Here is a 12,268-nt window from a genome sequence, read left to right as displayed (position 1 = left end):
ACTCTGAACCTGAGCACTCCTCTGAAAGCACATCAAGAGCCTCTGGATGCCCGACGATCACGCTCAGCTCCTGGGCTGTGACTGGCTCTCTCTGCCACCTCCAAATTCCTCCTCTGAATTCCAGACTGCGTTCATTCCTTTCTGGTGAGACCTGCACCTCTGCAGTGCTTCATGGAGAGTGGACTAAGTGAGTCAGGTAGCTTTTGTAGCTCTAATGTAATGATTTAGCAGGCTGTATCCCTAAAACCTATACCCTAGCTGATGGGCCTGCTATTTATCCTGCTGTTGTAGCGTGCCACACACTCACAGCCCTGCAGAAATCACTTTATGCAAGCCAGGTAAAGCAGAAGTCAGCATACAGCAAGGTATTTCCTCCTCTGGAATTCAGACACCCTCATGAAAAGCACAGTGAACTTATCAAATGGAATTTATCATTTTCCATTAAATCATGCTGTATCATCCTGGCAGCAAATCCCTGCAACAAGGCAGCAGATGCTCCTAACACAGATTTAATCTATCACTTCGAACAACCAGAGTATAGCCACCATAATGAAAAACTCAGACCTGAAACCGGCAAGATTCCACATGGGGCAAATAAAAAAGAAGCAAGACAGAAGAATATTCAGCACTGCAGGACGGAGAGAAAGCAGGATTCACTTCTACAGCTTGGAAGAGAGAGTTCAGGAAAGCGCAGCGGTGTCATTCAGAAATGCCAGGAGGCAGGCAGATCATCTAATCAGATCAAGAGCAAAGCAGCAGCAGGAAGGGGACATGGGAAGTTCTGGTACAGAAGAAAATGGTGCCACAGAAAGAGCAAGAGATTGCTGGTGGTTTTGGACTCTGGAGCAAGTAAATAAAAGACAAAAGCACATCAGAGGTGGCCTGGTAGTGGGTGCTAGGTAAGAAAACCCACAGGAGAGGGGTCAGGTAAATTCAAACATTTTAAAGAAAGTTGTTTGCTAACTGTAAAACACCATGACTTTTCCAAAAGGCAGCTACCCCGCCATTCTTTTGCTTCAAGAATCACCTACATGTAGAAGCCTACTCCAAAAATCCTGCCTGAGCCCTTAAAAACAAACTTGCTACCAAAGATCGTATATACTCTCTAGTTCACATTTTTCTAACTGATGTCCATTTGCTGCTCTCCTCTCCCGACTCTACACACCCCCCTCAGTAGCCCTTTAAACTCTTCTCGTAAATAGGCACACACAGTCCTATGCTACAAGACAGGCACACTGCCCCCTCTCCCCACCCAATCTGCCTTCATGGTACACACAAATCCTCCTCCCAGTCTCTCTCTCTCAAACAAAAAGCACCTTTCTGTGAAGTGCTACTCAGCTGGAAAGCATGCTCCCTACCCCAACCTAAGACCTCTCCCATTGCCCTCCCTCAGAGAAAACACATGCCCAAAATAAAGAGTACTGCTGTTCCCTCTTCCCCTGGTGGAAGGGCAAATTATCTTCATCCCATATCCACCTTGTGTAACATGCAGATTCTTACTCCTACGTTAGGTATCTGCCCCTACCCACATGGCCCTCAACAGCAATATCCTTAAATAATGCTCTTCCTGCACATGAATTATGTACTTGGGACTAAAACGCCTTCGCTGCTCCAGCAAGTTCTATTAGCACAAACCATTAGGACACAGATAGGGTTAAACCTCAGGTGGATCTAACCTTTCGTCCTTGTTCCACCAAACTGCAGACCTCCTTATCAGCTGCCTCCAGACCACCCGTGGCACCAGCTGGAGGAAACTTGGGCTGGGGGGGGGGGGGGGGCTGGAAAGGGGAAAGACTGGGGGGCTTACTTCTGCCCGCTCTTCCTGACGCATCTCCCAGGGCGCAGCATCTCTAGGCAGCAGCCACCAGCTCCTTGGCTTTTCTCAGGAGCAGTTAGCACTCAGGGGCTCTGCTTGTTTCCTCTGTTGTTCTGCAGCTGCACGTATATGGATGCTCATCTTGCTTGCGAGGGAGGGTGCATTCAGGTTTTGCTAGGCATGGGCTGATACCCGTCACAACTGGAGAAAGCCCATAGCAGCTGCACTTGGTACAGACGAGAGTGAGTACAGCAAGTCCAAAACGGTACTTCCTCTAAGACCCTCCTGGGATACGCGGCACAAGCAAGGTGGTGTCTTTGCATATATTCATCTTCGGTTGTTTTCTCTTGGTCCACTTCTTTCCTGAGCTCGCTAAACTTTGAGCATCCATTAAGTCATATGGTAAGTACTTCCATGCTTCAGCTTAACTACATTTTGCATGAAAAATTATTTCATTTATTCTGAACTGAGCCCTTTTTGGTTGCACTTAATGCCTCCAGTCCTCATGCAAGGAGAAACAGTGGGCAGTTGCCCTCTGTTCATTCCCTCCAGGTCATTTGTGATACTCCAGAGCTCTGTCATCTGATGGAAGAATGGCACTATCTTTTTCAGACAGACTGAAGAGCTCTTGTAAACAATTATTTCCTTTGTGAAAAAGCTGTTGCATATTGGGTCTGACCACACCATTTTCTGCTCCCTGTTCTCCGTACCTCTCCTGACTTTACTACATCTCTTTTAAGAATAGAGGACCATAATCTTATCTGTCTGTGCTCTATTGTTTTTCTAATAATTCTCTGCAGAACAGTCTAAAAATTTGGGGGAATTCAAACACCAGAGAGGAACCCCAGATCCCAGGATAGTTCGTGGCAAGAGCTCCAATGCTTCCAAGCCGAACAGATGTTAATAGCCGGAGTTAAACAACAGCCCTCACAAATACAAGCTGCTTGGGTGACCACAGGAAGGAGACAGTACTTCAGACAGGTACACAGTACCTGCCTTCACAGGCAGGACTACATCTATCTGATCACAGACTAAATAAAATGTCAGTATAAAATCTGCATTTATAATCTGGAAGGTGCTCTTCAAAAGCTAAACAAAACCCAGAAGTATGTCAGTCCAAATGGGTTCAATGTAAAGACAAGGTAGGACTATGACTACTCAGCGGGATTACGAAGGAGTTGAGCAGCACGAGAATCGGCAAGTTCACTGCAGGTATGTCGCAATTAGCCTCCTCTGCAGAAAAGACACTCATTCATAAGCCCTAACCAGCCTGTAACACATGTTTTCCAGTAGCTTGGGAAATATCCCCACCTAAAGTATAACAAGATCCCAAGCTACATGATAGAAGAGAGCTGATAAAGTATCATACTAGTGTCTCCATACCTCAGCAACACGCCCTCAACAACTGAATCCCAGAAGCAGTCCGCCTCACAGTAGTGCAAAGGAAGACAAGCAGGAAAGGCAGCGAGAACACAAAAATACCAGAGAGCAAGAAAAAATATGCCATTTCTATACAAGTGAATCTGTTTAGGTAGGAATGCATAAATTGTACAGTTTAACAAAGCAAGCCAAATTATTTTGGCCTGAATCAAGAACGAGTTTTTGGTTTGCATGTTGGGTGGGTTTTTTTCCTCCAGATTTCACGGCAAATTTCCTAACATGTCAGTAATTCAACAAGAAACTTTAAAAGAAGAAATACTGACCTGTTTCTCAATTTTTTCAGTAAAAAGGTGACGTAGTCTATATTCACTGACAAGCATCTATCCAAACAAGCTACGGCCAAATTCTCTCTCTATGGCACAAGTAATAATTAATTATCGTTTTTAAAATGGTACAATTTCTACAGGGGATATGTGGTAAAATTTCCTCCAGAATATCCTACAGACCAGTAAAGCCTTAAGGCCTTCTCCCTCCTGAGATGCAGGTTCACATTCCAGTTCTTTTTTGCAGGACCCTGTACTCCAGATTACACAGTACAAGAGGCACATCACGTCCTTTCGGTTCCTGCTAAAAAGTACTTCAGGGCCCAAACACAAGAGCTCGGCCATTCCCGAGCCTCCTGCCTTGTGAAAACAAACCCTTTGGGAGCCACAAATGTCTGGGTCGAGCCGGCAGCTGTCTGCAGAGATCTCCAGTCCTCTGCATCTACGGAGAAACCGCGTCCGCAGCACGGTGCGTGGCAGCACACTAAAGATTTAGTACCTCTACGGATTTATGTATCTCTGCACGTTGCCTGTGCAGAGGGCTCTGTGGCTCAGCAGGATCGTGGCAGAAGTTGCAAGCACAGGCGGAAGCCCCAGGTAACAAGCATAAAGCACCTCTTTAATAAACTTGCTTGATACCTTCTGTGCTTTCGGGCTTAAACCAGAGCATTTGAACTGACGTTGTGCTTCGCTTAGCAGCACGCCTGGCTCGTAGCGCCGCCGAGTCGGGTAAAGCGTTTTCCTTCGGCGGGCAGGGGACCCGCCCCCGCAGCGCCCCGCACCCCGCTGCCCAAACCAGGGGCTCCCTTCCCGCGGCCAGCCGCAGCGGGCCAGCCGAGGGCCGCCGGTGCCCCCAGCCCACCCAGGACCCCCGCTCCCGCGGCGGGAAGCGCGGGGCAGCCGGCCGGGACTGGGACAGCCCGCAGCCGCGCTCCCCCGCCGAGGACGCGGGGGAAGGAGGCGCCGCGGGGAGGCCGCCGCCGGGAGCGGGGCCGGGTAGGCCGGGGCAGCGCCCGCCCGCTCCGCGCACGGGCCAGCGGGAGGCGGCTGCGGGGAGCAGGCGCGGGCGGCCTCGGGCGGCCCCGGCCGGGCGGCGGAAAGGGGCGGCCTCCCCGCCAGGCCGGACCGGGCTCCGCCGGCCTCCAGCTCCGTCAGGCCGGGCCGGGAGCGCAGGGCCGGGCGGCGGTCGCTCTCCCCGGGTGGCGGCGGGCCGAGGCCTCCAGCCGGGCCGGGCCCCGGCGGCGGGGCGCGGGAGGCCCACAACGGGCCGCGGCCTCACCTTGGGCAGCTCCCGCAGCTGGTTGGCGTCCAGCAGCAGCTCCTCCAGCGAGCGGCTGTAGCGGTAGATCTCCTCGGGCACGGCCTGCAGCGAGCAGTGCCGCCGGTCCAGCGCCTCCACGTGCCGGTTGCAGCGCCAGAGCGGCGGCATGCACCGCAGCATCGCGCCGGGCCTCGGCCGCCAGCGGCTGCGGGGAGCGCAGGGGCGGGAGCCGCCGCGCCGGGAAGGGGCCTGCCCGAGGGAGGGCCCGGATGTGCGCGGCGTGGGGGGGGGAGGAGGAGAGGCGGGCGCTCTGGGCCGTGCGCCGCCCCTCAGGCCTGGCAGCCGCGCTCGGGCCCCGCCGCTCCCGGTCGGCTCCTGGGGCCGTGCCCTCCCCCCCCGCCCCGCGAGCGTCGCTGGGAAACGGAGCTCCCTCCCGCCCTGCCCCGCCCGCTGCTGAGGCGCCGGGAGCAGCCGCCGGCCCGACAGGCCCCGCAGGCCGCGGTCAGCCCCAGCCCGGGGCGCGGTGGCGGCTGCCGGGCCCGGGCACACGGCGCAGGCGGCTCCGAGGGCAGCGCTGCTGCTGGCCCCCTCCTGCCGCCGGTGCCGCGCCTGCGGCCGAAACCAGCCCGGCGCCCGCCGGGAGCTCTTCGCCCAGGGGAAGGAACGTCCAGAGGGAAAAATAACCCCGACTCTGTGACACAGCAAGAGCTGCGGTGGGTTCCTGAATAATTTCCAAGTGCAACGCGCTCTTAACCGGATATCCAGCCTGTGGGGTGAGGCATCGTTAAGAAAATACTTCGAAAAAAGCTAGTGCCGCTGTGTAAAGTTCTGTGAGGCACCAACATTCCTCTTTTAAGAAGAGTGGTTAGACTAAAGAAAGTACACGAAGGGAATCAGAAGCGTGACGTAGGTTCTTGATGAAGGGAGCTCAAATGGTGACTGCAGACGTGACTGTGAGCCAAGGGGGACACAACAGGGGTTTGTAGAACAAATGCTGCAAAAGGAGAAACAGATAACCGTGATGTACATCTTCCCCACACACATGGCAAGGCACGATCATGACAGACCGGGTTTAAAAAGCACAGGTGCTTTGGTTCTGGGACACATCGCCCAGGATGCTGCTTCACAACAAAGCGCAAGGTCCAAAGTAAGTTGCTGCCTCAAGTCATCCACAGGGCAACACAGTCCTCCTTGCTCTCATCCTCTATTGCTTGCGCAATTTCCTGGTCTCTTAATCACTGCCTTGTTTTTTGCCCAGTTATTACTGCTCATTTATCACCTCTTAATTTCCCACCTCCAGCCCAGCTGTGTCACCCAGCCATCTCCTCTCCAAACAAGAGCCTTTCTCCCAGCTGTTTTTGCCTTGCACAGAGGCCTCCACACCAGTTCTCAAGGTGGATGTTTAACTCGCAGTAAAACTTGGAGAGAGAAATTGTTCATTCCTCAGTGTTTGAATGTGGCATCTCCTCACATGCACCCTTGGGTGCCGCTCTGCCCATCACCCCGGGAACAGCCTTAGACACCAGCCAACCCAAGGCAGCACGCAGGCTCCTTCTATACACTCTGCTTTCCTCATACTGCAAGAGTCAGAAATATTTCTGCAACAAATAGAAATGAAAACTGACTAATAGCTGAGTGACATTAAAGTGTGAGGCACTGGCACTCATGAAAAGCAGGAGGAGGTGAGAGTTATCTGGGCAACTGCACGGCCTTTCAGCTTCACCACTAGTAATGGGCAATGGCTGTGAAATTCTGAAGGAAGGATTTTTAAAAAACGTTTGGGTTTATTAGTCTTTTATTTGCCTCCATTGCAGCATATTCTATAACAGAGAAAGCAAAAGTACTAGCTAGTGTAAATGCATCAGTTGGTGTAGTACCCCAGCAGAAACCACAAAGCTAGGAAAAAACTGGGGGTGAATACAGGACCTGTAAAACAGATGGTGAATCAGCCATCAGGGAGTAGAAAGATGAGATTTAAATTTTAAGACCAGCTCTAAGCGTTTGTACCAAAATGTAGGAACATCCCAGCTATGTTTCCTAGAAAATGGAGGTGCAGCACAACAAAGCACAAACTGCGATACTTGGAAGACAGTTTCATTAGTAGGTCTCCCTACATTTCAGAACAACTGCAAGGTTACATCAGAGACAAAGAATGAGAATTTCAGTTACGCATAGGGCTCGCAGGTTAGGCTTGATGTAGGAGAAACAGAAACAATTCACCCAGCACAGAAAACAACACAGAAAGGGTGTCTGTGAGGGAGCTGAAACTACAAGGGGCGTTTGGATGGATCCAATGAATATAGCAGACAGGTAAGCAACTGATCACATAGGTACCTGTAGACATCTGAAATGCCTCTTTTCAGGTCACTTACAGTTCAGGAAAAAAATTAGCTTATATTGCCTACAATGAGACTAGCTACCAGAACCATCGTGACTGAGTAACTGAAAAACTCTTAAGGAAGGAGATTTTATAAATTTGATTCATTTAGGCTACTAAAACACTAATAATTGCAAGGAATCATATTCTGCGAAAGTACACAAATAAGGGTAAAAAGAAAACAAAAAAAGACCCATCAAAACTAAATGAAGATGTTTATACAAGAGCAGGTATGAAACCGATTGCTAATGCTAGTAGGTCTCCAGCAAGTTGGGAAAAATCTGTCAGTAAAGCTCAGCATTTGTTCTCATGTACTCTGCACATCTTCCCAGTGATAACTTCACCTTGAGACTATTCTCAAGGGCTCTGTAAGTGGGAAGAAAATGGTTTTACTGAAGAGTTCAGATCTTCAAGTTAGAAAAAAAAAAATCTGTAAAGCCTTTGAGCAATGGAAGCTATTCAACAGCAGCTACCTCAACAGGATACCTGTTGTAAGCTCGCAGTTTTGGAAGCTCTGAAGGCACCTAACATTGCTCATCTTGCAAACCATTGAGAGATGGAGATACAGCTCCATTTTCAAGAAATCAGGGATTTGATGTGCTTTTCTCTGAAAATCATCTTCCCTACTTGTTCAAGAAGGAAACTGGATTTTCTGTTTAAGCTTCTCTTGCTCTGTCCATCTGTTACAGGTGCAGCACTAAACCAGCTCTGCCTCCCACACGCTGAACTGCTGTCAGGGTTTTATCATCCCAACACAGGAAGGATCTGATGCTGAATCAGTGCTCACACACACACACTGACTTGCAAACCAAACTGAAGATAAAGTTTTATCAGAGATTACTGGAAGAGTCCCATCGCTGCCTTGTTCCCAGCCCTGTGTGGTGCCGCCTTAATTTGCAGGACTGTTTCTGAAACAACCAGTTTTCTGTGACCAGATTTACTATACTTGAATGCTTACCTGCTGCACAGCAGACATTGCATATAAGAACAGCATTCCTCTGCCCTGCAGTGCGTGGAAATTCAAGCCACTCACGTTTTCACTGGAAAACTGCACCCTATTTGCCATGCAGTTTCATTAAATTAAATTTATTTTTAATAATTTTATTATTATTATTCATTATCATTAAATATATCATTAAATAAAAAAACCCAAAAGGTTCATTGGGAAGCTTGGACCTAGAGTGTGTCCTGCAAAATAGCCAGACAGCTCTTTCTGTTGCAGACCACTGCCCTGGGCCAGCTGATTTTGCCAGTACTCTCTTCCTTCAGACTCAGAACCTCCCTAGAACATTGGCTAGATCTGTCACCCGTGAAGGCACCTAGAGCAGCTTCAGTGGGAAGTTCACTGAAACAGGCCCGGAGGGAAAAAAACTCTTTTCTAGAAGCCCCAAGTACTTCAGCTTCCTAGCCAGCTGGGGGAGGATCAAAGACAGCAGAAGGAGCAGAGCTGCATACAAAGGGCTCTGACAACACTCTTGACTACTTCAGTGGAACTTGCATGGATTCTGGGATGAGAAGTTCACAGAGTCCAGTGCTGCATGGTGCCTCAGAATGAGGATTTAGCTAGTGGTGTGTGAGGTGGCATCCTTCTGTTTAGGAAGGCCCTCACCTGTGAGTTGTTGGCATCTGAAGCACAGTCATTCCGCGTTTGCCCCTGTTCCCTGCATGGGCCACCGCCTTGGGCAGGATGCGCCCTTTGTCTGAAACAGTAGAGCTGTCACTTAGCCCAGGTCCACTTGGTTTATTCTGTAGGCAGCAAGGACTGGGCATTGAATGAACACATGAAAACCTCAGGTGATCCGGTTCCATTTATGGAAAATAAATAACCAATTGGCAAGGCAGTTTTATTTACACCAGGGAAAAGACTGCCAGGGTGGAAGAAGCTGGGCCAAAGGCAAAAGGAAGATCCATAGCATCAAGGCTCAAGCTCTTCTGCACCAGTCCCCAGGAATTAGAGGTTAGATCCAAGAGAAAATTAAGGTACAAAAAACCCCAGTGCAAAATGCATGTGTGAGAGAGACTGACCTTTGCCAGCAGCAGCTGCACCAGGTCTTTGCAGGAGAGAAGTATCATCACTGAGAGGTCTGACATCAACAGGAACAGAAGGGATAAAGCTGAAGCTCTGCTTTGGGATCTCTCTGTGAGAGATCCAGGCATGATCATCAGGAAAGACTGACAGACTGCTTTAATATTAACACTCCACAAACCTGCCAGTGAAGAGTCTGGTAATTAGCTCATGGGCGCAAAACAAAACAAAACACCCTTGGCTGTAAATTCAGGTTATTTCAGCTACCCTTGTGTTTAGCTAGAGATAAAGGGCTACTGTCTTAGAAGCATTAAAATTAACAAGCCTTCTATAGTACTGTTAAGCCCTCTTTTCCTGTTAGGCATGCTTTTCAGAAGGATGGGGCAGTCATGCCTGTGTTACCAATATACAGTCCTGTCACCAATAGCCATAAAAATGGAGATCTACACAAGAGGCAGCACATACAGGAAAATGCTGACAAATCAGGGTTTTACCTTATTCATACTGAAAGTTGGCCCGTTTACCTGGAATGGAGACGATGTGGACAGAGTCTGTCCAAGTTCCAATGAGATACTGAAAAACCTTGTGTTACCTATTTTGCTTCAGACTGCTACATCCCAAATTATTTGGTCTCTTCCTGCTCATTTACTCTGCAGGAATACACCGGTAACCCAGTAACCCACAGGATTTACAGAATTTAAACTCGTACACAAGTCAACAGCAGGAACTAGACAAATAACAGCATTCCATGGGTTAAGGCCCTGAAATGTGAGGTCCAGGGCCAAAGAAAACACCAGCAGTATGCAGCTCTAATTGGTGCATATATGCAGAATTTAAGCTGGCGATTAATTATCCCTTTTGCCCAAGCATTCGAATCTAAGGCAAGGGACTCAAGACAAAGTGTTTCAAATCTGGGGCAGGTAGGGTGGGGAGAAACAGGAGCGACAGGTAAAGGAATGGACTGGAACCAGTTTAAGGTGAATTCAGATGAAAGTCTCCTGGAATCATAAAATACCTGACTGAGCTTACTCAAGCACCCACATCTATTGGGGGCGAGACTGCAAGCCTGGTTTTTCAGGGAAGCAACCCTGTTAGAGGTAGGAGAGACATCTCAGGAGGGAGCATCGGTGCAGAAACACGCAAGCTCTTCTTTCCCTGTTTACGCTGAAATGATCCAGTTTAAAAAATTGAAAGCGAATCCTGCACAGCTGGTACCACGCTTCTGCAGCATAGTGTTTTTCTCACCTCCACTTAAGTTATATCCTCTAAAAACAGTGTCTTCGGGCTTACAGGGAAGGCCCCCAGTCTTACGAGAGCTGAAGTTTCTGACCCCTCTGCTGACAGGGAACCAGAGATGCAGAGTCAAGAAACGAAGGCCCATAGAGAGCAGCAGCCTGTTGGCCTCTACTTTCCACCAATGCTGTTTCCATTAGGGATTAGAAAAGTTTAACTCCTTACTGGTCAGGCCGAATCCGTAATCTCCAGCACTCATGCAAAGAGGTTTCATCCTTCCTCCAAACATTTTTGGGATGTTTTCATTAAAACTCAGAGCCTCCTCTGACAGTTGTCATCAGATGAAGCTATTCAATAGTTTGTACAGCTGCACCCAAACAGTATGCTGCCATAAATAAAGCAACAAAGCATCCCAGCTGCTTGGTTCTGTTTCTGTTCCATCAATTCTAGTACTAAGTAAGTTACACATGCTCTGCTTCAAGACATATATGGGCCTCTGTGACACACCACAGCTACCAGTATGATTATCATTATCAGCATATCTAAACGTTCAGACAAAGAACTACAGGAAGAAAAATTTGGACAGGTTTAGACTTCTTGTGTCTTTCATGCAATTACTGCAGATGTGTGCCAGAATCTTAATGAGATGAGCACAATTCTGTCCTAACTTATGGCTGCAAAAAAGTCTGGTTTTGTGGAGTCATGTGACAAGGTCTCCAGATGTTGAGGTTGCTTCTGCAAGCTGCCCACGGTTTTTAAATAACTCACCTCGAAGACCAATGCTGTCACAGAATCAACTGAGTAAGCCCTGCATAGATAAAACCAGCTGAAAACTCTGCACAGTGGTGTCCTTCTGTCAATAGGAAAAGCCTGAAAAAGCCTGAAGGTGAAGTAACTTGAAGACACCTTGTTACCCTGTCAGAAAACTGTTCAGACTACAACCATTTAAGAAGAGGAATATCAAGAAAGATTGAAGCCTCACAGGCTAATGCAGAGGTACCCATGCTTTTGTCTTTACTCCCACCAGATCCATGCCGCACCTGAAGACATCTGTGCTTTCCAGTTTGCTAAGAAAGCATGACACAAAATACAACAATTGGAAGAATGCATGATTAAATGGGAGGTGGTGATCGCACAGACATCTCTGAAGCATCACAGAAGAGGCAACAGGGAAGGAATGGTGAGAGGCCATCAATAAATTCAGGGAAGGGTCCAACACAACCAGTGTTCTCAGGGACCAAGAACCTGCCAGTTTCTCCAAAGGGAGGCTGTGCCAGTGCGACTTTGTGCTCCTCCAGCGTCATCCTTTCAGCCACCAACAGCTTCAGGCCTCCACAGTCACCCAGGTTAGCTATATGGATGGTGAACCCCCGGAACTTGCCCCAAGAGAGGAACACCACAACATTCAACACCACGCAGCGCACCCACCGATTATCCCCACTACCTTATCATCTTTCCCCGAGTTAAGTTTTCCAAGCCAGAATCCCCTGCGCTGAATGAACCATTTCAAATTTAAACACAAAAAACCATCCGCTCATGCCAAGCCCAACATGCTACTGACCTGCCATGCTAGCCTGCTGAATGTGTATTTCTATACCTGCTTCAAAATCCTAAATCATTATACACATACATTTGGCCTAAATCAGATTTCTGTTAAGGTATTTGGGGGTCGGACTAGATGACCTTTAAAGGTCCCTTCCAACCCAAACTATTCTGATTCTATGATCCCAGGGAAAAAAAAGCCCACCCTCGTTAATTTCTACTTTTTTCTCCTTAGGTTATTTTGTTTGCCAGCTATTCCTAATCAATTTATTATGTTCAGTCCACACTACAGCATTTTAATTACAGTGTT

General features: G+C 48.6%; 1 protein-coding gene and 1 long non-coding RNA gene across 43 annotated transcripts in view; one reads left to right on the top strand and one right to left on the bottom strand.

Annotated features, from left to right (window-relative positions):
- The window catches only part of SCRIB (scribble planar cell polarity protein), a 116,604-nt gene extending 111,565 nt beyond the window's left edge, over window positions 1-5,039 (bottom strand). For 22 of the 42 annotated variants that reach the window (XM_055703663.1, XM_055703670.1, XM_055703657.1 and 19 more), the window contains exon 1: window positions 4,799-5,037. In XM_055703663.1, the coding sequence (XP_055559638.1) occupies window positions 4,799-4,960 (162 nt within the window). In that variant the 5' untranslated portion in view covers window positions 4,961-5,037. Of the gene's footprint in view, window positions 1-4,798 lie in introns of all 42 variants that reach the window. The other 20 variants (XM_055703653.1, XM_055703656.1, XM_055703654.1 and 17 more) reach the window with 3 other exon arrangements.
- Window positions 5,040-5,933: 894 nt separating this feature from the next.
- Window positions 5,934-8,246, top strand: LOC114016983 (uncharacterized). Its single transcript, XR_008731198.1, has 2 exons — window positions 5,934-7,090; window positions 7,847-8,246. It is a non-coding gene; the product is annotated as an uncharacterized LOC114016983 (long non-coding RNA).
- Window positions 8,247-12,268: the final 4,022 nt, after the last annotated feature.

Source organism: Falco cherrug, chromosome 3 (assembly GCF_023634085.1).
Source record: "Falco cherrug isolate bFalChe1 chromosome 3, bFalChe1.pri, whole genome shotgun sequence".
In the NCBI taxonomy this organism is placed as follows: domain Eukaryota; kingdom Metazoa; phylum Chordata; class Aves; order Falconiformes; family Falconidae; genus Falco; species Falco cherrug.
The sequence above is the reverse complement of the archived record's forward strand: the minus strand, read 5'-3'. Positions and strand labels throughout refer to the sequence as shown.